Source organism: Plecotus auritus (genome assembly GCF_963455305.1).
Source record: "Plecotus auritus genome assembly, chromosome: 4".
Taxonomy (NCBI): Eukaryota; Metazoa; Chordata; class Mammalia; order Chiroptera; family Vespertilionidae; genus Plecotus; species Plecotus auritus.
In genome coordinates, this window is record NC_137775.1 from 149,318,833 (window position 1) to 149,345,682 (window position 26,850).

The 26,850-nt window shown below is 46.3% G+C and overlaps 1 protein-coding gene across 1 annotated transcript in view; it reads right to left on the minus strand.

Annotated features, from left to right (window-relative positions):
• Window positions 1-26,850, minus strand: part of CDHR3 (cadherin related family member 3) — a gene marked incomplete at both ends in the record, with an annotated part of 59,943 nt that overhangs the window by 6,789 nt on the left and 26,304 nt on the right. Inside the window, 11 exons of the mRNA XM_080666374.1 lie at window positions 485-666; window positions 2,530-2,780; window positions 4,317-4,488; window positions 6,423-6,649; window positions 8,420-8,518; window positions 9,891-10,014; window positions 11,512-11,683; window positions 17,978-18,167; window positions 20,453-20,601; window positions 25,710-25,814; window positions 26,527-26,621. Coding sequence (XP_080522500.1) covers window positions 485-666; window positions 2,530-2,780; window positions 4,317-4,488; window positions 6,423-6,649; window positions 8,420-8,518; window positions 9,891-10,014; window positions 11,512-11,683; window positions 17,978-18,167; window positions 20,453-20,601; window positions 25,710-25,814; window positions 26,527-26,621 — 1,766 coding nt within the window. The remainder of the gene's footprint in view (window positions 1-484; window positions 667-2,529; window positions 2,781-4,316; window positions 4,489-6,422; window positions 6,650-8,419; window positions 8,519-9,890; window positions 10,015-11,511; window positions 11,684-17,977; window positions 18,168-20,452; window positions 20,602-25,709; window positions 25,815-26,526; window positions 26,622-26,850) is intronic.

Genomic DNA, 26,850 nt, shown 5'->3' on the forward strand with positions numbered 1-26,850 from the left:
GTAAAAGAACAATGATTATTTGGTTACACGAAAGCCCAATTGAATCACTGGAGCCAAAAGCTTAATTTCCTTATCAGTTTTTTGTGCTTCCTCTAATTCTATTCCATCCTTTAAATATTCTACAAAGATGAGCACAGCATAGCTAACATTACTCACAGTTGGGCTTTTTTTCTGAAGCATGTATCCAGGGCAAGTCACCGAGGGGTTGAAACCCAGTTTCTTTGAGAACAAACATATCGAGGACAGGACAGTGCCCAGGAAAACCAAAGGAACTGTCTCCTGACCCAGCATGTGAGGAAGAGGGTACACCGTGACTAAGGGCAGCTAGGATTCTTTCCCCATGTGTCCTTTTCCTTCCTTCACACCAGGCACCCTCTCTACCCTGTAAAAGAATTTGAATTTTCTATCTTTCCTTGGCCTGACATCACTGGAAACAGTGTCCCAGAGGAAGTTGTGGGAAGGGCCCAGCCCACTGGCAACTTACAGAGGTTTCTTGTGCTTCCCAGTCTTGCAGGGACAGTGTCTGGGGATGGCTTTGGCCAACGGGATGATCAGAGCCACCAGGAGAACCAGAAGCAATAGGGATCCCAACGTGATGACGAAAGGCACATACCATGCCGATGGAGAATAAACGTTTTTCCTCCGGATCTGGTAGGTGATCCTGGGCTTGAATGACAGAGAAGCAGGAGGGGGAGTGGAGGGTGGTGGCATTCCTGATATCAGCACCTCCCCATGTTGAGTGTTTATTTCACTCTTTGTTCTTGTTCTATAAATGGGACATCTTTGTGTGCATAGTTCTTGTTGCGTCAACCCATTGCCCTATTTATAGTCTTTCCAGAAATCAATTAGATCAAAGCACAGAAAATTTAGGGAACTGGAAAGCAACTCGAGGCCTAATTTTATTCTCTGTCTTTCTTCCCCTTCCCAAAAGCTAAAAATTCCATTGGCTTTTTTCCCTGCCCCAAAATGGCATAGCTCAGGGACTAAGAGCTCCGTTGTCTCTCACTGGGAAGGCATGAGCCACGAAAGTTGTTTTTTGTAACACTTTGGTAGGTTTGTTGGTGTTCACTCACTACAAGCTGCACTGCCAGGTGAGTGGGCTGGTATCACACAGTGAAACCTCAAGCTCAGCGCTTGCTTCTTAGAGTGGGAGACAGATAAACAAGCGATGGGGATTTCAGGAGTGCGCATGCCACAACTGGGTCATGCTGTAAGCCCCAGGAATGTGGCAATTCCTCACTCAGGAGCTTACTGGCTCCTACTACAAATGAAAACCCTTAAGGTTACCTTATGCCTCCATTCACTGGAGTGATACTGACTCAAGCATCTGGAAAATGAACATTAACCCACCCACTCTTGGTAAGACTGAGAGGCAAAATTTGACCATGTGTCATAGGTGATTTTCTAAGGTTTTGATTACCATTCCTTTGGCATACAACAAGCGTGGGGCTGCCGACCCAGGGCATGACTTTTACTGGGAACAAAAGGAAAGGGGACGAAAGAGTCAGCACAAATATAAGTCGGTTCCTCCACAGCGCAGGGGCAGCGGGTCCTGTTGTCAGAGTCCAGATCTCCCTCCCTTCGTCACACTGGTTCTCTTTCTGTGCCTGCTTATTTTTCTTCCTACCATTTGTCACAATCTCTAGTTATTTTATTAAATCGCATGCCTTTATTAAATTGCATGTATTTGTATTGTCTCCCCCTTTAAATCGGTTGCTCTCAAACTAGCACCCATGAGAATCCAAGAGTTTAAAAACACAGATTGCTGGACCCCACCCCCAGAGTCTCTGATCTATTAGGTCTGGGGGTTCCAGGTTCCACCGTCCTTTCCGTGAGGGTGTGGTGATGATCATGGTTGGGTGAGGTACAACTCTAATATTCTGGAATGGGCCCAGGAATGTGCATTTCTAACACATGTCCAGGTGATGTGGATGCCGCGTGTCAGGGACCACACTTTGAGAGCAACTGACCCAGATTATAAATTCCATGAGAGCAGAGATCATGTTGGGCTTGTTCACCAAAATGAATGGCATATCATAGGTGTTAAATCAATCCTTGTAGATTGAATGAATTAACTTTGATGGAGTGAAGACAGGGAGTAGGGTACAGATTGGTGCATGATAACTCTTCAAAAGAAGTGCAGAAGAGTACCTGGCGGCTACCTGCTCTCACACACAGACTTCATGGCCCTTAAGAGCAAGCAGAGAAGGTCTTGTGAAGGTAGCAGCTAGCCACATGCCCATGAAAATTGTCTCTTGTACCACAGCCGGCCAGTACCTGATCTAGCACAAGTTCCTACACAAGGGTACTCCCTTATTTAGCAGAAGAGGAAAAGTTAATGGTTCTACAAGTCTCAGGCCTCACCCAGATCTCTGTTTACCCACAGTGACTACTCCAATTTAGCCCATGGGTGCCATTTCTGGCAACATCCTAACACCTCAACTCTGTTCAGCCAACCCACATATTTCCCCCTCCATTGACGTTAATCACAAGGATCTAACTGAGGAGTGCAGGTCCTAAAATCCTTACCCTGGGGGTCGTAGTGACAATCGTGGTTGGGTGAGGAATGACGCTGATACTCAGTGTCACTGTCCCTGTTTCAATCAGGGCCTCAGCTTTCTTCCTGCCAGACAGCAAGTTGTCATCAGTTATGTAGACAAGTAGCTTATAGTCCCAGGTCTTGTCAAGCCCACCAGGATAGTCAAAACGAGTTGCAAGGAGCAAGTGTGTGATGTTGGACCCAGCATTGGGAGAAAAGGTGAAATGACTGTTGACATTGCCTAAATGAGATTTGAGACAAGGATTTGGGGCAAAGGAAGAAAAGAGAGTGAGAAAACAAATGTTTACAGGAAAACTACATCCAGTCTTTTCCACAAACGTCCATACCTCTGTGTAGACTACTTCTGATGTACCAGGGTTACAATATCGGCCTTGTCTGTACCAGAAAGTTCCATTAGTATAAAGAAACTCTTGCTCACAACCAGTGTGGCTGCAATGAGGATGAGAGCAGAGAAAGCAACAGCACACCTGTCCCAGGATAATGGCTGGTATCTTGCAGAGCATCAGGCAGAGATTTCATAATCCTGGTGCAACCTCTCTAGCCAATCCTTATCATGCAGCATTTATTTGGTAACCACATGTAACTTGCTCTCAGACCAATAAGTTGGCACAAGAGGGTAGAGGGGGCCACATCCCTAGCCATAGGCCAAGTTCACCTCATGCATTTCATGGAAGTTGGTGGGCCACACAGAACTGGTGACATATGTCCCTGGAGTTCCTCTGCAGGGATTGTAGTCCCAGGCCCTCCTGAATCTACCCCATTCCCACCTCCCCGCTGCAGTCTGTTAGGGCTCAGGGCTCACAGCTTAGGGAACAGGGCAGGAAGGCTGCCTGTCCAAGCAGCCCTTGCTCATTCCTCCAGTGGCTCCAGACTCATTACCGACTGAAAACCAGTAAATGGAGCAGGAGATGATGCAATTTTTACTTCCTTAGCAGTGAAGTGCTCCATAAAGGCCTGAGGGTTCTCAGTATGCGTTATTTCCATCTTCAGCAACTGCAGTCTCAAGGCTGCCTCTGCCCCTGGTTTTGTGACACAGCCTGCTCAAGAGGCTCCCTACTGTTCAGAGTTCATGCTCACCAGGGCTCAGCAGGCGGCCAAGATGGGTTTTCAGTCTTTCACTTGGAATTGTTCTGCTTGTTTGGGTTTAAATCTCTGACCCCAGCACTTCATTAGATGAGCTATTTTGGTCTCATTTCCATTGAGGGGTGCTCTTCCCCCTCCCCGCCGCCACCCCGTTTGCTACCTCCCCCCACCCCCACAACAGTGGTATATTTTTAAAGAGAGCAAATGAATGGAGCAGAAGAGAATTCCTGAGGATACATTTAAAATGCATATAATCTATTTTAATCTATTATCATCCAGAGAGAGGACTGGGATTCCCTGCCCCCACTATAAGCTTGCAGGTCGAGCAGTTGGACTAAAAAATTTTTAACTACACTAATAATACTCATGAATCATGTGATAGTCTGGGAATTTGGGGGTCACCATCGGTGGCATACACCCTCCATTGGACCTCTAGGCAGCCTTGTGTGGGAATCTGGGAGGAGTTAGGTGAAGAGAAGAGGAAGCCAAGATGAGGACTGGGAGGCACTGGGACCAGTACGCTCCTTATCCCTGCTTTCCTCATGTACAACCCCACACCCATACACACTGTGCCCAGATCAGCATGAGAGCACAGGCCCCCCACCCATTCTCCATGACCAGCGAGCAGCTAAGGCCTCCAACCCCAGGAGCCAGGCCATGTCAGACACCGTACCTGGGCCAATGGAGTAACGAAAGGACCTGGGGCTGGAATCACGATCAGTACACATCAGCTTGAAATTTTGAATGTTTGTGCCAACTTTCAGATCCACTGGGATGGCCAGGAAATAAGAGTTTGGGATACAAATTGGCTTTTCATCATTTTCTTCCAGGACGTTAACAGTAACCTGGAACAGCAAGAAGGTGGCCATTGTTAGCAGCTAAAACTGACTGAGTGCTTCCTGTGTGCCCGGCCCAGGGCTCTGCGCTTTTGTGGTCTAGCTCATTTAACCTTTCCGGAGATAGATGATATGATCATTCCCATTTTACAGATGATGAAACTGAGGCTTAGAGAGGTTAGGTAATTGACCCAAGGCCATTCAGCTGGTGAGTTCCAGAACTGGGGTTTGAACACAGGCCTGTCCTACTCCAAGTCTTATACTATTAACTTCTATACCCTGTGTGTGTGCACATGTGCATAATATATGTATACATTCATAGAGCCCCACATAAACGCACCTAGACACACGGGGCTCATCCCCAGGTAATGCTGGGTTGTTTTTCCAGTAACAATGATGGGTTTATGGTGAGCCTCTGTACTTCCTTGCTCACTGCCCTTGTGAATTGGAAGTGGCATCTTTAACTTTGGAATATTGAGCAATGGTTCTCAACCCTGGCTCTACTTTCTCAGGCCCACTCCAGACCAAATAAATTGGACTCTCTGCAAGGTGAGGCCTGGGTACCTTTTCTTATGTTCCCCAGCTGATTCTAATATGCAGCCAGGATAGAGAACCACTGGGATGAAACGAGAGAACCTGGCTTAGCTGGGATCTCATCTGTAACCTGGGCTATTAGAACGCACTAAGCGGGTGGTCATCACCTGCCACAAGCAGGGCCAGGCTATTCTCTTTCACTGCTGTCTTTTATGCCTGGCGGATTGGAATATGGACTGGGACGCCTGCCAGCACAGAATCATAGACTGTCAGCCCCGAAAGGGACTTATGTGATCATCACCCTTTTGAAAAGCTTATGAATTTTGAGTCAAATTTATTCTACCTTTGAAATTTGGGGATTTCAACAATTTCCGAGACCTGGAATAAATTGAAATGTTCACTCTAGTCAGCTCCCAGAGTGGAGTCCATTCATTTTTTTTTCAAAAAGCCGGCCTCACAAACACTACAATTATCTCCAGCTTAGCACGTCTCTCCCTCAGCAGGCAATGCTGAGCCTCACGCATCATTAAAACCATCGTCCAGTTAATTCAAAGCAAGTCATGAGAGGAGCTGGACTAGTCAGGCTTTGGGTGACCGGGTACTTTCCATTTAAAAGATGGAGAAATTGGGACACGAAGACAAGCACGGCTCAGACCCCCCTTGGAAAATTGGGATCAAAGTTGAGAAATGAACTCTGTCTCCAGTCATTTTCTCTATCACACAGGGCTGCCTGCCGCTAGCTGAGAGTTCATTTTGCCTTATGCTTTTTCACTTTACTAATGGGAAAGAGCAAGACGTCCTTGTGGCCATCATATTATTCCCAGATAACCATAACCACTGACAGCACAGACCTGTTAAACCTTGTTACTCCAAATGCGGGCCTGGACCAGTGCAACGGCACCACTTGGAAGCCTGTTAGGAGTGCAGACTCTCAGGCCCTCCTCAGACCAGAGGATTCAGAATCTGCATTTAACCAGGTTCTCAGCATCAAAGGTTGAGAAGCCCCAGTCAAGCCACATCATTTTAAGGGTAGGAACACAGCAAAGCTACTGGGAGGGGGAGGACATGCATAGCTACAAAACCACACCCCACTTCTGGCAGCGTGCATCTCACCGCCAGCCCACTGTGAAAGCACGGGGTTGTTTAAAGGGCAACAAAAAGACACTTGTCCCACAGAGAGACCATCAATCTCAGCGCTCCTCCCAGTCCCCCACACACATGGGCGTCAATCTTTATTTCCTGGACACTGCTCTGTGAGTCCGATTGTGCTGTCTTGGACACCACTAGTCATTTCCTGTCACATCTGGAGGATGTGCCCTATTAAGATATCTTCACATCTGGAGGGTGCCAGAGACACCCTATGTCAGCCATTCAGGCTGGCGTGAACACACCAAAACAGACCCACTCACAGTGACTGAGCTTGTGTCCTCGTGGTTGGTGGCCTGGATGCTGAGAATATAGAATGGGGTTGTTTCATAGTCCACTTTAGTCACCAGCTGGAGCTCTCCTGTTTTGGGATTAATCCAAAATATGTTTGGGTACTGGAGGCTGGCCCCCCCAGTGGAGATGGAATACACAGTGCTGCTCTGGGGGAAGTCTTTGTCAGTGGCCTGCACCTGTCCAATCCGGGCTCTGGCTGGAAGAACAAAGTACCTGAGATTAGTTCTGCTCTGGAGGTGCAGGGAGGGTCCAGGAGCAGACACTCTCTCTGCTAGGGCAGAAATGCTTTTGGAGGTCCCTTTACTGTTCAAACTCTGTATGTTTTATATCTTCAGTTCTATTAAATTCAGATTATGCTAATGAACACCCACTAGGTCACTGGTCCTGTGATCCTAGCCATACTGTGAGACGTAAAAGACAATTCATGCCTTTATGTAGATTCCAACATCGCCAGTCATTATGCTACCATACACAACACTGCAAAGAGCATTCTAAAAGTCTTTTGTATTTTTCACATTTTCTGTAATACATGAGATGAAAAATAAACAATTTTTTGTTTGTTCTGTTTTTTGTTAATCCTCACTCGAGGATATTTTTCCATTGATTTTTTTAGGGAGAGTGGAAGAGAGAGGGAAAGACAGAGAGAAACATAGATGTGAGAGAGGCACATGGATTGGTTGCCTCCTGCACAAGCCCTGACCAGGGCCTGGGCCAGGGAGGAGCCTGCAACCGAGATATGAGACCTTTGGTCCAGAATCGAACCTGGGACCCTTTGGTCCACAGGCCGACACTCTATCCACTGAGCCAAACCGGCTAGGGAGAAAAATAAACAATTTGTAAGAGTTTAGCAATGGAGGATTACAGAATATAGATTTTAAAAAATGTTTTAATCATTTTTTTATTTTTCAATTAGTTGACATACAGTCTTATATTAGTTTCCGGTGTACACCCCATGATTAGATATTATATTACAGGGTATTGATTTTTAAATACTGTTCCATTTTGTTTATTTTACAAACCTTGTTGGTGGGACTGCTGCATTTCTGGCTTGCTTGTTTTGTGGAAGTCCGTTTTCCTAAGTTTTACTCCTCAAGGGCAGAAACCTTCTCTCATCCAACTACTTAACCTCAGCACCAAGCGCTTGACTCAAAGTAGGGGATCAATAACTGGAGGGAGATCTCTGAATTGATAAAGAGCCTATCCCTATTGCACTTGTTAGGCACTGGGTAAGGGATAAAGAATTAAAACCATTTCCTTTAGACCCTCTTTTGATGTTTTATTTAAAACTTAATGTCAGGAAATAGAGACTATCATAAAGAGAATAAAATGGAGAGGAGATAATTTTAGGAGTGTTTTGGTTTAGCCTTTTGTTTTAAATATAGAAGTATCCATGATAAAAGGATCAAAAACTGAATACTGGAGTTAACCAGACCACTTTCAAACTGAAGGAAAGGGGTGGGGGGAGTCCCCTCTTTAAAGGGGAAGAGCCTGCAGAAATCCAGGCATTGTAAAGGGCAAAAAGGAGGCCTCCAGTGAACCGTAATAAGGGAGAGAAGATGTCTTTATTTTGTTTTTAAATGAAGGAACTCTAGAAATGGGAAACCTTTTCTCTATTTTTAAATTTCAATTCTCCGAATGAGCTAGATAAACATCACAGTGGAGACCGAGGGAAAACTTTGGATACAACAAAGGAGGATTAGGGGAATCAAGCACTCAGGCAAGCAATCAGCGGGTTCAGAGAAATGCAGTTTAATCAACAGTTTTCAAAATCTAGAGTTCACCTGAAGGGCTCCTCAGCAGTGAGGACGATTTAAAAGAATAAGAGATGCAATAAACTCGATTCAGCTGTGAATCACTGTGCACAACACCTCTCAGGGCCTCTGGAATGGAGCTTCCCCTCCGCTGAGTGCACATCTGGTTGGAGTCTGTCAAGAGCACTGTGGCCTGTTTCTCATCTATTACTCACCTGGGCTTATTTCTGACACGTCAAAGACATAGGATGGCTGATCAAAGACAAGAGGAAACTCATTTTCTGGGCTTGTTAGGACATAAATGTAGATGTTATCTAAAAAGAGAAATAGAAAAAATTTAAATCACAGTATTCTATTCTCATTGACTTGTTTATTAAATATTGGAGAACCGGTGCACAAAATTTGTGCACTGGGGGGAGAGGGACAGGGGGGCACGGGTCCCTTAGCCCGGATTGTGAGAGAATACAAGCCAGGCCAAGGGACCCCATTGGTGCACAATCAGGGCCAGGGAGGGATGAGGGAGGTTGGCCAGCTGGGGAGGGACTGTGGGAGGGTTCAGGGTGTGCCTGGCCCATCTCACTCAGTTCTAATCAGCCAGACCCCAGCGGCAAGCTAACCTACCAGTCAGAGCATCTGCCCTCTCGTGGTCAGTGCATGTCATAGCAAGTGGTTGAGCAGTCTTAGCATATCATTAGCATATTATGCTTTGATTAGTTGAATGGCCGATCAGATGACCAGACACTTAGCACATTAGGCTTTTATTATATAGGATTTTAAAAGTATTTTCTGCGTAACAGGTGCTGTGCAAAATATTGAGAATGCAAGGAGAATAAGACCTGGAAGTTTCTGCCTTCGAGATGCTTCAGGCAGTTCCTTTTGATAAACACATGTACAGGTCACTACGGAAGCCAGAGGAAGTGCAAGCTGAGCTACACAAAGATCATTAGAGCTAGACAAATGGGGGTAGGGGGGTCATGGGGGTGTGATTCTAGGCATGTGCATGGATAGCAAGGTATAAACTGCATGATTCAGTCAGAAAAACGGCAAGTTGTTTGGCTTAGTTAGAAAAAAGGGGGTTTAGAAGCAAGCAGCTGGAGCTGAAGCTAGAGAGTTAGGCAAGGGCTGAATGATAAAAGTCCTTGTGTGCCAAAGAATTAGAACTTGAATTTGACAGCTATGGGGAGACCCTCAAGGGCTTTAAGCAAGAAAGTAATATGATGACATTCGCATTTCCTAAAAATTACTGTCAGAAATGTGGAGGATGCTTTGGAAAGGGACAAGACAAAGTCAGAGAGATCCTTAACACGTTAAGCGCCCAGCCTGTTTTGTCTTCCGGACGGAAAGTATAGTGTCAGTCACTGGTGACTGACAGGGCACTTAATGTGTTAAAGATTCTCAAATGTTGTAATTCAGCCAAGAAAGAGGAGGTTCTGCATTAGAGCAGGACTAGAGGGATGGGGGCAGGGTAGGGAGGGCAGCAGAAGCTTGAGATTTTAGAAGGTGACACCGAAGAAAAGCTTGGAGACCACTTCAGTATGCTTGGTGACGGACAGGAGGAAGCAGGGCTGATTCCCAAGTGTTTGGGTTTTTTGAAGTCTCCTCTTTAACACAAATACCTAGCCCAACACTGAGCTGAGTACTGCCTGGCAGTCTAGTCACTGCTGCTCAAGGAAGATGCTTCATGACATAAGTCAAAATGATACTTGCTTTTGTAGTAAGGAGGGGCAACATCCTGCACCTGGATTGTCACACTGTATTTATTGCCGGCTGCTAGATTGCTTGGATTTTCATAATCGAGATCACCAATCAACTAGATTAAAACAGAGATATCAGATTACACAGAAAAGCAATCCTTTTAATTCAACTGATGAAGACATTTTTCTATCTATAAGTAGAAATGCAAATTGAAAAACCTTTCTGGAAAGCATTTTGCCTGCATAAGGAACTTTAAAGCGTTATGCCCATAACTGTCCATTGTGTCCATTCTCTGCTCACTGCTAAAGAATTTATTGGAAAGAATCTATGTTTAAAGATGTTCATCAAGTACTATTGCCCAACAGGCTCAAGACTGCAGGTTAGTTGAAGAGAAGCACAATATAGAATCCTATATGCAGGAATAATTCCATCATTTAAAATACTTATGCATATATGTAGAGAATATACATAAAATCTAGGTATAGTGAAGAAGGAAATATACCAAAATGCTATTCGTGGTTATCACTAAATGGCAATGCTTTTCTATGTTTTCTACATTGAGCATGTATTAATTTCTTAAACAGAAAGAAATTAAAATTATTTTTTAGCTGACACTGTGAATAAAATTGGTAAAGATGTGCTTGGGGACAGAAGAAGAGCTTGGGATGGGAGGTGGAGAAGGGGGTAGGTGAGAATATGCCTCCTAGTGGGCTGCTTGCTCTCCTCCCTGAGGATTTATCTCTGATGCAAAGCCCCCTCCCCGCTGGAACCAGGACCACTGCCCCCCCCCCAACTCCCCCCACAGCCTCCCTCTGCCCTTCCTTTTCCCTTCATACAGCTCCTTGAGATCTGCTTTTCTTTTCTCTTTTTTAAAATATATTTTTATTGATTTCAGAGGAAATGAGAGGGAGAGAGAGACAGAAACATCAATGATAAGAGAGAATCATTGATCGGCTGCCTTCTGCACCCCCCACACTGGGGATCTAACCCGCAATCTGAGCATGTGCCCTGACTGGGAATCGAACCGTGACCTCCTGGTTCATAGGTCAATGTTCAACCACTGAGCCACGTCAGCTTTTCATGCGAGATCTGCTTTTCATGCCCACCCTGCTTCCAAGTCTGCTTTTGCCCCTGTGGGGATGCTGTTGAGTGAGGCTACCTAAACAGCCTCACTTTCTCATTCGCCTCCGGGTCTGCAGTGTCTTACAAGGCTGCCTTTAGCAGGACACACTCACCAAGGCCCTAGACCTGCTTTCTCTCATCTCTCACCTCCACTGTCCAGAAGGAGCACTCAAATACACAAGAGTGCTTGAGCCCAGGGGGCACTAACGTGACTATCGAGGCAGCTAAGCAGGCACAGCAAACTGCAGCTACACAAGAGAGAATCCAGTCTTTAGCACCCCAGGCATAACTATGCATAACAGACGATTCCGGAACTTGGGTAAAATAAAGAGTAAATGGGGAAAACAGAGTCAGGATTACGTGTGTCAGTTACAGCCGTGCAGTGAGGGAGTCACCTTGGAAATTTCTCTCTCAGAGGCAGCAAAAGCACTATGCATGTTAGACCAGCTTCCCCCATGCCCTCTCAATGATGCAATGACCATTAACTGACCACCATTTTCCCAGATCCAGCTGGATCCTGTGAGAATCTGCGGCGGCTCCCCACTCCAGATGGCTCGGTGAAGTTGAACTGGCTGTTTGGTGCTTCGCTGTCATCATCAAAGCAGACCATGTTCAGGTCCAGAAGCAACGTCCCCTTGGCTGCTCTTTCGGGCACCATAATGCTGGCGGAGAGACATGATTCAATATTTCCCCCAACAAATGGCGACTGAGGCTTCCTTCTGAATAGACCCAGGCTGCACATCTCTGCTTTAGTTCCAGTTCAGAGCAAGTCCATGGCAATTGCAGTAACGGCCTAGCTAGGGTCCCTGCTCTGCCCCGGCCTCCCTTCTGGCTGTCCTTAACACACCCGCCGGAGGGATCCTGATAAATGCTGTCAGGTCGGGTCACTCCTCTGCCGTTAAATCCCACGTGGCTCCTCACTGCACTCAAAGTCCTCACTTTAATCTGTGCACCACCACCACTCACGCTTACCTGTCTGAACTCATCACTTCCTTGTTCCCTCTACGCGGGCCTGGTGCTCCTTGAACACTCCCCAGGCTCTGCCCTTAGGGCCATTCCGCTTACTGTGGGATGCCCTTCCCACCAAGGTCCACGTGGCTGCCTTTTCACTTTCTTTAGTCTCTAATCCAATGTTACCTTCTCAGGAGGCTATCCCGGCTCTCCTATCTAAACTGTGAATGAGCCCTGCCCATTGCTTCCTCTCCCATTCCCCCTTTTATTTTTAATTCTTGGCACTTGATGTTTCCCAATATACTAAATAGCTTACTTATTTACCCGGTTCATCATATTTCCCCCCACTAGACTGTAAGCTCTACAGGGGCAGGGATCTTTGTCTGCTTTGTTCTGGGCATGCTCACTAGATATTTGTTGAATGAATGCGTGGTAGCTTATGAGACTAGCACAGTAGTAAAGAAGAATATAAAAAAGAATATAAGAAAAATATAAATTCTTACACTTCCTGTCAGAGTTTATAATCTGGTTAGGGGAAACCCTGCACCCCTCACCTTCCATGCTTTGAAGATTGGGAATTCCTCTACTTGTGTTCTAATAGCATCAATATCATAAAAGGGTCTCCTAACACCTTAGTATTATTCATTCCATAGAGGTTTATTAAGAGTAAAATTCAAGGCTCCCAACCTCCAATGATCCCAGGGTCTAAGCAAACAGCACAAGTAAAGCTGCCCCCAAACAAGAGCTATCTGGTCAAGCCCAGCTTGGTATGGGAGACTGAGGAAGCATGATTAACACCGAGAGGCTTCAATTCATTGAGGAACTTTATCATGCTTCCAGGTTTCAGTTTTCCCATCTATAAAATGGACGTAAATGATGCCAGTTAGCTTTTGTTACATAACAAACCAGCCCCAACTTAGTGGCTTAAAACAACAGGCACATATTGTTTCTTACAATATTAAGGGTTATCCATTCATTCTTTGGGTTCTAGTTCAGCTTGGCTGTGGTCACTGGCAGCTTGGCTGGGGCTAGATGTCTAGGATGACCGTGTGCACACGTCTGGTGGTAGGAAGGTGGTCTGTCTGTTTCATGGTGTCTCCCATCCTCCAGGAGACTAGGTCGGGCTCTTCACATGAAGATCTCAGGTTCCCAAAAGTAGCAAAAGAGGGCAAGCCCCAGTGCACGTATCCTTCCCGGCCTCTGCTGTGCCACATTTGTGAATGTTCCAATGGCCAAAGCAACTGATGTGGTCAAGGGCAGATTCAAGTAGTAGAAAGAGAAACCCTATCTTGATGGGAGGAATGGTGAAATCACATTGCACGGGGGCCGCAGACAGGCAGGGAGGGATTTGTGGCTAGTGTTTTGGTTTGGGGTTTGTTTGGGTTTTTCGTTTTGTTTGTTTATTTGTTTTTGCTACCTACCTTCAATCACAGTTTGCCTGGGACAGAATTTCTTACAAAAGTGTAGTTGGCTGCCATGAGAATCTGCCTGGAAGACCTTCAATCACAGGAACATAATTGACCCCAGATGCCAGCTGCTGGGCTCTGAAACCCATTGCTATATTTGCAGTGAGGCCATGAGCCCATGACTGGGAGTGGCAGAGATTAAGACAGGCTCATTCCTGTGCTATGACAGCTGACTTTGGCATCAGGACTCCCCAGTGCCCTAGACCCGTGGTCGGCAAACTGCGGCTCGCGAGCCACACGCGGCTCTTTGGCCCCTTGAGTGTGGCTCTTCCACAAAATACCAAGGCCTGGGCGAGTCTATTTTGAAGAAGTGGTGTTAGAAGAAGTTTAAGTTTAAAAAATTGGCTCTCAAAAGAAATTTCAATCGTTATACTGTTGATATTTGGCTCTGTTGATTAATGAGTTTGCCGACCACTGCCCTAGACGAACCTTCCATGGACAGCATGCATGCTAGAACATTTCTGCCCACCTCGTCCCCTCTTTCCTTCATTCAGGTCAGACTTGCGTCGTGGTCTGGGGACTCTCCCAGCCTCCTCATTGCCTTCTGCAGGCATTTCCCCTAATAAACGCCTTTAACATTTAATCCTATGGTGTCTTCTCAGAGCACCCAGACTAATGTGTTCACTTCTTTAAAATTTTTAAAAAATAGATCTTATTGATTTTAGAGAGGAAGGGAGAGGGAGAGAGATAGAAACATCAATGATGAGAATCATTGATTGGCTGCCTCCTGCACGCCCCTACTGGGGATCGAGCCCACAACCCAGCCATGTGCCCTTGGCCAGAATCGAACCTGGGACCCTTCGGTCCACAGGCTGACGCTCTATCCATTGAGCCAAACCAGCTAGGGCAATGTTCACTTCTTTAATCCTCTGAACTATCACCTCTCTACAACCAAATTGTGCTCCCTTCTACTATTGGCAGCTAAAATGGGCTCTGGGCTCAGCAAACGTGGAGCAAATTCTAACAGCAAGGATGGTCTTAGGCTGCTGAGGATAACTGGGTTTGCTTCCTGGAAAGCACTTTTCCTGACAGGTGTAACTGAATCTCCATGATGCCTCATTGGCAAAGATCACCTCCGTGTTTCCGCAGGACTGGAGTCCAAGCATTTCTATTCCTGCCTTGCATACACAATGTCATGGTTTTTATTCATAAGTACTTGGAATAGATGCCATTTATTAAACACCAACTATATGCTGAATCACTTTAAAAATATCATCTCCAATCCCCTCATCTCCAAAAGGTTTATATTCTTGTCCCCTTTTCAGAGGTGAAGAAAGAGTCATTTGGAGTGGTTTAAAGACCTGTCCAAGAAAGTTGATGCATACAGGCACAATTCTCTATTGTCTGCATTAGAGTCACAGTAAATATTACTTCAAGTTCCAAGATTCAGTGAGTCTCCAGGCCCACAGATGGTTTGGGAATCTGAGCCTTGATTCTAACTCTGCAGAGACCAGGAGGTTGCATCATGCAAAGAATCCAGGGTCCCAAAGCCAGATGATTCACTATTCACACACTCAGCCCCTGAGGGCTGCCTGGCATGTGCTTTTCATTCATCTCTGACACTTGGTATTTTCCTCCTAAACACTTGACTTGGAAAACCACTCCTCATTCATCAATCCCTGCCTCAAAAGCAGGCTGCCCCACTCCCAGCCATCTGACCACGGTTCCCTCCCCAGGCAAAGGTGGCTGGCCCAGTGACATTTGAAATCAGCTGACCTTCTCTGGCTCTGGCTCTCAGTAAGCACTTTCAGCCTCATAGTTTACAACTAGAGTGGGGCTGTCACAGGCTTTTGATGCCTCCATCAGGGACCTGGGCTCATTCATCGCCAGCCTGGGAAAAGTAGGGGCCTGGGTCTAAGGGACATTTCCCTCTTGGCCCAGCCTGAGAGCCTACGACTCACGAGGCAGCTGGGGGCCAGGCACGCAGCCCTGCCTCCTCCCACCCTCTTCTACCTGCTCTCCCAAACTCCAATGCAGGGACAGCACCAAGAGCCTTGAGCCCTGAAGGAGTAAATATTCAGGGACAAATGTTGTTAGAGTCAGGTGGCAGCACTATTCCTATTGTCTGGTGTGCTTTTGACCTTCCTGTGTGCTTGGACTCTGGCATGGTGGGAAGGGGAAGGAGATAAGGAGGTATGGAGGATGGGAGGTGATGCAGGGTCAGGGTTCCCAGCCCCTGCAGTATGCAAATGAGGCTGGGCTTTGGAGTAAAGACCTCCAAGGAGCTTTTTGTTGTCCTTCCTCACATCTTGGCTGCGAGTTACTCTCACTTTAAAAGCCCGAGGAGGGACTTGAGCATTATTTAGAGTTACCTTTAGTAATAAATACAATTAGTTCATTTACTTCTGGCATTGACTATCAGAGCTAATTTGGAGAGAAGATTATCAAGAGTAGGATTCTGCATGGGTTTGCCTGGACAGTCCAGGATATTTAAAATGTGATTTTACCAGCCAATATGGAATGCTATCTGCAAACGGCCATCCCGCCATCCCATGCATTGGGGTTCTCCAGAGTGCAGGAAGCCACAGTGTGCATTTAACAGCACTGCACCAAGGGGAGACACTGACAAGGAAGCGTGGAGAGAGCACAGTCCTCTTTAGTAAGTACTCAGACTTCTTACTCTTCAACCCCTGTCCTCGCCTTTAGGGCAGGGAACAGAAGAAGAGCAGCAAGGCCTAGCAGGGCAGCATATGAGGAGAGGAATTCCCCAGGATGCACTGCAGCCACCCAAGAATGCTAGCATAGATTTAGATTTATAAAGAAAGTAGAGGTGTGACTCTGCATATCATCTCTACTCCATCCCCAGGGCCCAGACTTCTGGTAACAGTGGTGGATTCGATTTATACATGTAATGGGGTAGAAGTCACAATCCTAACTACACCCATCAAACAAACTCTGAGGTTACAGTTGGAATAGAAAACTATCACATGATCAAGGTTATTATTGACCTGAGGGCCTCAGCAGGAAGAGGATGGCAAATTAGGATAACTCTAGAGGAGGTTTAGTAAAGGGACTACCACAAAGGCACACACAGGGTATATGGGAATATCAATGAGTGGTGCAATATCTCTGGCCTGATAAGAGTGGATCTTCCATTTCTATGTCAGAGGAGTCAGTGCAAGAAGCAGTCCCTGAAACTGGAATCCAGGGATGGACAGTGCCATGTGCTGAGGGCTGCCTTATAAAAACTGAGACCTTCAGGGGGTGGAGGGACTCATCCAGCTGACAGGGAGGGAGCCAGGGGAATAAATATGCTGACTTCATGCTTCCCCCTCCCGTCCCCCCCCCCCCCCCCCCCCCCCGCCCACAACCCTTACTGGCCAACCAGAAGCTGCAGGGCAAAGGAGCCCGTTGATATATACACAAGTCAGCCTCCTGGGGCACAGAGCAGGGAGGGAGGCTGGAGGCTGGGTCTTATGGGGCAATGGAATGTGTCTAGAACAGGGTTTAACAGTTTGATATCAGGCTCAAAGCCACACTTAATCCTAGCATGATGCTGGGCATGCCAATTGGGAGAACAGGGAGACATTCACCAACATAATAAAGAAATTTATATTTCTATTGCTTGCCCTGCCTAGACAATCTTTGTCCAGGATCTTTTCCTCTTTCCACAGCCACACTATGGATTGTGCCTGTGTCCAATGTCCCCTGGAGTTTAAAAAGTCAACTTGCAAAACCAGTCAAAGATAAACTGACAGACTTTGAAGGAGACTCTCCCTGTGGACATCTGAACATGGAACTACTCTGGTTATCAGCTTGCTCCAGGGGAGCCACCTTCAGATTCCTAAGAAACTGGAGCTAGCTATTCCAAAAGCACTGTGGAGATGAAGCTAACCCAGCAGTTGCTAAACTTGTGGCATTTAGACAAACTACTTAGTAGAAAGACAGTACTGTTTTCAAAAAGGCATATTAACCCAGAGTCACAAGGGACTTTTTAAAAAATAATGATGAATAGATTGTGAGACAAACAACAGATCAAAACACACAAAATAACTTGCATCCCACTTCTATCTGCATTTCCCCTTTTCTATTGCCTTTCTTTACATGCAATTAAGTTGCGTAAAGTGAATTAGATGCTTTGTTTTGTTTTAAGTAAATACTTGGTTTGATTTATTCATATTACTGGCGGTGTGTTTCTCTCTCAACTGTATATTATAACCACTAACAGCACCATCTTTCCATGAATGGCAATAAATAAAGGGAAGGCACAGCCCAGATAGAGTCTAACAAGTCCCCATAGTACTTTTCACCGATGGAGATGAACAAGTTGTAGAAGAGAGCAAAATAAAAATATTTTTTAACCCAGTTCGAAAGTGGAGAAGGAGAAAACGAAGAGGAAAGAAAATGAAAGAGAGGCAAGAAAAAAGGATGATGGAAGGAAAACCTATCAACTAAATCGGACATTTCAAATCTACTTATTTCATGAGCCACTTCCTAGTGCCCGTAATTCTTCAACTTTACCTAATAACCAGCGCGGCCAAAGGGCTGAGGACCACTGAGGAGGTAAAATCCCCAGCACGTGTCTCAGGGTGTGAATACCTGAAGGTGAACTTGGTGCAAGTAGCAGGGTTGTCATTAATGTCCTTCACCAGGAAGGTTATCTGCATGCGATTCTCCTGACCCCCCAAGGGTCTGTCCTTCACCAGAACTTCCAGAGAAATGGCGGGATTTTGTCTTAATTCACCTGCATCTCGGTCTAGCCTGTGGGCCACTTGGATGGTACCAGTCACTATGAAGGCAAAGATTAGAACATGACTCTTTGGAGAGAAATGAAGAGTAAAGGCAGATGGAGACCTATAGTACATTGAAAAGAACATTCTGATATGGGGCTAGGCTTACACAGAGACTATCCTCATACAAACACATTTTTAAAAATTCATGTGTAAATTCATGTATTGGACATTGATTGGGGTATCTGGCCTGACCCTTCTAGAATTGTTCACCCCATACTTCAGGGTTGGGCCCATGGATGACTGGACTGGTAGGCAGCTAATTCCAGCCTGACCCCCTGGGTTCCCTTAATGGAGATTTTTGTAGCTGAGAGACATAAGTTGGGTAACCATTCAGATTAATAGTAGAGCTACAGGTAAGAGGCCAGAACTCGAGCTGCTGAGGTTACTGGAGCAGTGCTGGTCCCCAGCCTTTCCAGGTCCAGACTGCCCCACTCTTTCTCATGAGATCCCTAGCATCCTATTGATATGTCCCTATCTTTATTTATCCCCCCTTGCTTGGTTTGATTTGCCTTAATTTCTGTTACTTGCAACCAAAGAGTCTTAAATATGCTCCCCCCACAAAACACTGTATTTGTTAAAAGTTCCATTTTGCAATACTGGCATGAACAACATTTTAAACCGTGGTTGTCTGTCCCTATACTCTCAGTTGAGTGAGGTCCTTGATGACAGAAAATTAGGAAGTTTTCAGAGGTAGAGCACAGTTATGGCCTTTGCCTATCTCTCCTGGGAGCAAGTATCCTTTGCCCTAAAGCCTATGGGGCAAATAACACATTGACTTTCTGGGATTGTTCAATGCTGGCCTCCACAAAACCATTATGTAAAGTGAGGTCTCTTTTGGTGATGTATAGGAACTCTTGCGGTGATACAGTCTAGGAGTGGTGAAGAGGGTCAGATCTGAAGTTGGGCAGCTTCAATTTGTAACTCAGACTCACAACCTACAAGCTGTGAGAGCTTGGACAAGTTGTTTAACCTATCCGAGTCTCTTTCCAAGCCTCTGTTTCCTCATCTGTCAAGTGCAGATTATGATAGTTTGTTGAGTTGCTGGGCTGAGTACTTTGTTTTTTAATTTTTTTATTGATTTTTTTAGAGAGAGGAAGAGAGAGAGAGAGGACCATCGATGTGAGAAACAGCGATTGGTTGCTTCCACTATGCACCCAACCAGGTATAAACCGCCCCTGGGTATATGCCCTGACGGGGAATCAAACCCACTACCCTTTGGTGTATGCAATAACGCTCCAATCAACTGAACCACACTAGCCAGGGTGTGCTGAGTAATTTAGATGACAAGCATGTGGGTCACTCAACAGAGAGCCTGGTATATATGAAAAGAAACTCCCCTTCTCTGCACCAAAACACCTAGATGGGAAAATAATGCCCAGTAACCCAGCAAATTGATCTAGATCAGTGTGGTCCAGTACAGTACCATGAGCCACATGTGGTTAGCACTTGAAATGAGGCTAGTCCAAACTGAGATTTGCAGTAAATACAAAATACACAACAAACTTCAAAGCCTTGGTATAAATATATATATATATATATATATATATATATATATATATATATATATATATAATACTTCATTCATAACCTTTAAATATTAACTACATGTTAAAATATTTTGATCTCTTGGGTTAGCTACAATGCCTTATTAAAATTAATTTCACTTGTTTTTTTACTTCTTAAAAATGTGGCTACTAGAAACTTTAAAATGGCTTATGTGACTTCTATTTCTATTGGACAACACTGATCTAGACCCTCTTTTCAGGCTAATGAACTCACCCATCCTTACATAAGAACCTGCCTCAAGGGTGAAACAGTGATACATCCGTTGACTGTTTAGTTTCTGCAACCGCCAGCTGGGTTTTTTGTTGTTGTTTTTATATTTTTGTTAAACCTCACCAGAGGATACTTTTCCATTGATTTTTTTTTTTTTAAGAGATAGCCGAAAGGAGGGAAAGAGAGAGAGAAAAAGAGAAACATTGATTGGTTGCCTCCTGCATGTGCCCGGACCAGGCCAGGGATCCAACCTGCCAGCCAGGTAGACGCCCTTGACCGGAAATCGAATCCACGACCCTTCAGTGTACAGGTCGACACTAACCACTGAGCTACCAGCCAGGGTGATGCCAGCTGTTTTTAAGAGGCTTGTTACCCTATTAACTTATGATATTCTAGACCAAAAGGCATGCTCAGATCAGAAGGCACACAAACTATTTGAAAAACAACCCAAATGGCTGGCTGAATTAAAAGATGCACATAAATGATGTGCGTGTGTGTGACTTACACTGATTTATCACGAAATAGCTGTTACCAGTAGTGATGCTGTAGAGGAGGAAACTGGTCAAACCTTCATTATCAGGGTCCTCAGCTGTGATATTGGCTACGATGGTTCCTAGACCCATCTCCTCTGGAATCACATACATTTGCGTTGGGCTGGAACAGAAATACAGCAGACACAGCTAATTTTCAGGGACACGGGAGGGTAGAGACTGGGAGGTGGGTATTTTGGTTCATGCTAAATATAGCTCTGAGCTGTTGAAGTTGCATCAGCATGCTCAGAGGGAGGACGCAGCAGCTGAAAGGATGGGAGGCTGGCTTTTGTATTTCCAAGGATCACATCCCTGTGGATGCAAAGAAAGCACCACGCGGTTACTGCAATGGTTTACATGGGCCGTGGTCTCTGACTTCACCCACACCTGATGCCATTTCAGATCAGCGTTAACGTTGTTGCAAAATAGGCATAGTTGGTTTGTCCAGCCATCTTCTCTTTTTCTTCCAATTCTTGTGCAGAAGTCCCCTGAATGATTTTTAAAATCCATCTGGAAATAACGTCCAGAATGACAGATTTCTGATTCCCATCACATGGCAGCCACCAAAAGCCAGACACATTGTAAACCTTCTCTATTCTAGTTTTTTGTTGTTGTTGTTGTTTTTTTTCATCTCTTTCTGCTCAGTTTTTTTTTTTTTCTTCCTTGTCTTTTTTTGTTTCTTTGCTTAAGGAGGCAGAATTTATGCACAGAACTTGTGTACCTTCCCAAATAGCATTAATCATAAGGTCAGCCCTCTGAATGGAGAAATGAGCGCACTGCCCCCCACCCACCCCAACCTCTCCACAGAAGCCAAGGTCAGAACACTGCCTTCCAAGGATGACTTCTACAAAATAGCCTCAAATCACCAATTTACCCATCTTCCTCAGACCTCCGCTGCCTTTAGAAAAGGCTGGTAATAAGATAGGGAGGTTTGAAGTTTTAACTACATAACTTGGGTAAATTGAGTGATTCTGAATGCACCAAGGGAGGCTTATTGTTTAAAATTACTCTGCAGGAAGTCCTACTGCTGAGGAAAAATCATTTCAGTGGGGCAAATAGTCACCTCTAATTTGCCAATTTCCTAAACGTGGATTTTCCCACATGAGATCTTCTTTAAGAGGGAAGGCTACACCTCAGATCTAAATGATGGCATTCATTTCCTGAGCTCAGAATATTTCTGCAGCCTGGCCAGTGTGGCTCAGTGGTTGAACATCGACCCATGAACCAGGAGGTCATGGTTCAATTCCCAGTGAGGGCACATGCCTGGCTTCTGGGCTCGATACCCAGGAGTGGGTATGCTGGAGACAGCTGATCAATGTTTCTCTGCCATTGATGTTTCTGTCTCTCTTTCCCTCTCCCTTCCTCTCTCTAAAATCAATAAAAATTTACATATTTTTATGAAGAATATTTCTGCATCTCTGTCTCATCATCCCTGGAGGGCAGGTGGGGCCAGAGCAAGGAAAAGGGAGAGGGAACCTCTGGTAGAGCCAGAGGCAGGAAGAGAAACCTGGGCCCACGCCCTCCCCCACCTCTTCCTCTGTGCACCCTGGGCCTGCCCCACTCATGAAGTGACCTCCCAGAGGTGAGGCCACTGATGGGGGACAGTAATCTTGTTCCGATCAAGAAGCCACCTGGTGCTCTGGACTCCTCCTCCTCCAGAGTCCCACTGAATCAGCCTGTTAATCCATTGACTTACCTCACACACCCGCTCTCAGGGGATCTGTGCTGTGCCCACTGATGGGTCCAGGATTAGACAAGCGAGTAGGGCCGAGGAGGCAGGATGGCAGGAACCGAACCAGAGCCAGAGGAGAGAGGGGCCAGCCCCAGCTCCTACGTCGCGACTAAGCCCTTATGTCCATCATCTGAGAGCCCCCGTTTCTAACCTGTTAGAGTTTTCCTTTGGTTACTTGGCGTGGGTTCTGCTAACCTCCACCAAAGAGAGTCCTGTGACACCTGTGCCACCATCCCAGCCGTGTCCCTGCTACCTCAATCATGGTCCCTGATTTCTAACAGGCTCCCTGGGGGTGCAGACCTCAGCACACTCCAACCCATGAATTCAAAATCTGCATTTTCAGAAGACACCCGGGGACTGACATGCATTTTAAAGTTTGAGCAGGGCTGTTACAAGGAATCACCAGAGGTGACAAGTACAGGCTCCCAGCTTCTCATAGGACAGGCCCAGGACACCTTGGGAGAAGAATTCCCCCCTCCCCTCTCTCCCTCCCTTCTCCCTAAGGCTGTGGTCTCTCTGGGGGTGATTATGTTGCTTGTCACAGTAAGGGAAGGAGGCTGCTACTGGCATCTAGGGGGTAGAGGCCAGAGATGCTGAGAAACATCCCACAATGCACAGGACAGCCCCTCTATCACAAGGAAGTATCCAGCTCAAAATGTCATCCGTTTCGGACTGTACTGCTTCTGAAGGCTCATCTGGTCCATGCCGGACACCCCAGGGAATCAGGTCCCTGGGAAGGGGACTGGTCAGGCTGCTGGTGGTGGCACAGCGGCTCAGGTAAAACATTCTCCCCTTGGCTGACCAGACACTGAGCCTGGCAGAAGATGAACTCTTTGGTTTATTTGGTTTGGGAACCCAAGTATGAGTAAAATATCATTTAATGTAAAGATGTTACCCTCAGGCCACAGTTAAGATCCATTCAAAGCACAGTGAAACCAGGGGCCTTGCAGCAATCCCATAGGGTAGAGCTCTGACTCACTGCTGTACCTTTTTCCTCCTAACAGGATCTCCAGAGCCTGGGTGATGGGTAGACAAGGGCCAGTGGCCACGCTCAGGGGGAAGGGGGTGAATCCTGGGTGACTGTGATGTGATGACTTCATCACTATGAATAAATATTCAGTAGGTGCATAAGGTTGTGTATATACTGCCAGGCCCCAGGTTGAAAAGGACTGTGAGTAAATACCAAAAAAAGGGTGGAAGGGGAGAAAGACCTACTCTGAAAACAGTGCTCTGCAAAAATAGCAAGCACTGTGCTTGGCACGTGGAGAGGAAATGTAAGTCCAGTACTTTTATAATCAAGTGCTCCACCTGAATAATAGCAGAATCCCAGAGGGCACTCATGAGTCCCTAAAGCATTCAGATGTTTGTTACACCCAGGGAGACTCTTTCAACAACGGAAATAGTTCTTGCTTTGGTCTTAGTAGGACCTTAACAAACAGTAAAGATAGAAGAGTTGTTTTCACAGTTTACATTTTAACTTCACACTCAAATTCACTATACTTGAGTCAGTTTGAGGATTTAATTTTGTTAATCCTGAATTAAGCAACTTATGGTTAGTCCTAGCTCTGATTCAGGGAGCGGGGGGTCGGGGGTGGAGGAAAGAGTCATGGCTGAACCATGAAAACCCTCAAAGTCAGCACCTAGTTTGAAACCAAGCAAACTCTTTTGGATCGTGGATGGCTGAGGGACTAGGCTGACTGACCCTGAGGAGCTGTGCCACCACCAGTAGTCCAGGCAATGTCAGGGCAACTCCTGCCCCAAATCCTCCTTCAAGAACCCAGACTTTCACAGACCCATCCCTACCAAAAGCCATGGAACACTGTTTGAAATACAGACGACTGGTTTTTTTAAATGGTTAGATGGTCACATAGGTCATGCTCTCTGTCTGGGGTGGAGCCTAACAGGTTCATCTTTCAAACCAAAAGTGAGAACCAGAGTTTCAGATTGATCTCTGGGGCCCTAACAACCAGCCAAGGTCATGTTCTCTCTCTGCTGAGGTCAATTGCTTTATTTTGGAAGACGTAGTCCAAACCAGATGGTCTACAAGTTCTGCCCCTTGGGGGACATTATTTTCTCCTTTGCAACCCTATTAGCCTGTTTTCCCACCTCACAGACCGGGGGTGTGGGGAGGGCTGCAGAATGCGTCAGCTCCAGCCCCAGCCCCATCGCCATCACCTTCCTCTGGGGGTTACTGATGAATCCACGGTGCTGTGTGGCCAGTGCTGGAGTCTGAATCCAGGCTGGGATGTCATAACTATTTATAAACTGCCTGGATTGTGCCCCTGGAGGAACCCATCAGCAGAAGTGCACTGCCTCATGCTTTTGAGCTTAACCTGGCAACAGATATCGGCGGGAAACATTACCTGGGGATGTATCCGCTGCTGTTCCCTCCACATCAACATCCAGCAACTGGGCTGTAGACTGCTAAAATCCAGAAGTTTCACAACTGTGCTGTGTTTTGTTAAATGGCACCAGGTTAGCCTGGGAGTGAGGTGGTCTTAATACCTCCCAACTTCAGAGAGATAAGAGGCCCAAGCATTCTGTGTAGTGAAGCCTCCTGGCTGAATTTATTCACAGCCATTAATGCAGTTAATCCCAGGCAGGCGGTTTTGCTTGTGGCTGCCTCTGAGCCCACCAGTGACTGGGGCAGGCAAAGTCTTCTGCAGTAAGCCAAGCTGTTTGCAGGGTCATATGCTATCTCAGAACCCTATCTTCCCCTCCTAAATCCCCATCTATGACAGGCTCAGGTCTCCCCTTTGTGCCCGAGCTGGTGCTGGGCACATTCCCACAGGCTGCCTCCATCAGATTCACTTACCTTCTCACCTCTGCTGGATGTAGGAGCTGCCAGATCTCTTTACTGGACCCGCCATGGCAGGAAGGAACTCAGAGCACCCAGCATGTTTTACAAATTCTTGCGGCACACCGTTTGAAAAAATCACTGGTCTATCTGATAACCAGAGGGCTCCTAAGTGACTAAGGGGGTGGAGAGGTTCATATACAGTGTGGCTACGCTGGACAAAGAGATGATTCATGTCCTAAGTGTAATGGAGCAGACATTGCAAGATTTCATCACACCACTCAAGACTGTGTGCAATTGAAAACTTATGATTGTTTATTTCTGGAATCTTCCATTTAATGTTTTCAGTCTGTGGTTGACCCCAGGTAACTGAAACCACGAAAAGCCAAACTATGGAAACATTATACTGTATTTACCTTCTCCATAAGCCCAGTGGCAAACCTCCAATGGGGGCATCGTGTTCAGCCATACCCACAATCCTTTGGTGCATGTGAATGTGGAGGTGCAGAGTCAGGGGGAGCAAAGGTGGAAGACGGAAGCCCAGAGACCCAGGGAAAGGACACTGATGATCTCAGGCCTCTTATCTCTCTTCCAGGCCAGAGCAGGACACCTCTCTGTCTTGTATTCAATGTGTCTGAGGAGGCTCTGTCACCTAAGAGACATGTGCCCACAGCCCATGGAGCCCTGATTGCCCCAGACCTACCTGGTAAAGCGTGGGATTTCGTCATTGATGTTCACGATGTTCACCCGCAGCCACGTAGAGGCTCTGAGCCCTTGGCTATCCCTCACTTCCACAGTGAGAAGGTAACTGTCAGGAGAACAGTCGCAGTGTGCATGTCAAGCTTTGAAATGTGGGGTGGGAGGAGGGAAGAAAGTCTGTTGCCTTCCTGCCGCCCCCTCCAGGTGCTCCTGCAGAGTCCGGCCTGCTATGCCCACTCTTCTTTCCTCACCTCTAAAACCCCACTCCTGCATTTCTTGTCCTGTAGGTCTCATTCATGGCCACCACCTCACATGTGCTCATGCCCACCATCTTGCACACTCCATCTCCATCATTCCTCACAGCATCTCTGCAAAGTGTGTATTGCACTCATGTGAGGGAACCGAGGCTCCTGTGGATTAAGCCACTAGCCCTGGTTCTCACAGCCAGTGCAGAGCCAAGAGCCTGTGTGTTTTTATCTTCAAACCCTGGCCTCTCCTCACGTCTTTTCTCAGAGGCCTGCTTACTTCCACCCTGCTGCTTTCATGTTAGCCAAGAGCTCTGGCAGCTGCCTCTCCCCATGCTTTGGGTGCATTCTCCCACACCTTCATTCTTATTATCTGCAGATGAAGATTTTGGATGGGGAAGGAGGCCTTCCATATAACTGCCTTATTCCCTTTCCAGGGCTCCCTACCCTCTTCACTTGGCAGGAAGGCAGCAAACTGCTCAGGGCCTCCCTAGCTGTCCTCACTCAGGCTGCACTATGCCTGCTCCTTGACCCTCAGATAAAGGAACTTCAAGCAAGGTCATCGGCAAAGGCTACCTGTTATGCCCTGCTTCAAAGTCAAATCCTGTTGTGGAGAAGAGAGTCCCATTAGGAGACATGCTGAAGCTCTTCGAGGGAGAAATCAGGAAATACTAAAAAACAAGGACAAAAAGAATGTGACTAAGCACACTTATCTTTCCCCAGAAGACATGTCTGTTCAGTTCCCATTTTATATTGTTGGCTCATGGAACATTCTTGATGCATCAGGATGAAGCCCAAATAGTGAGTTCTCAGGTGTAATGGCTCTTGAATCAAGAAACGTCTGGAGAAACCAAGATAGTGGCATAGGTAAACACCTAAACTGCTGCATCGCACAACAAT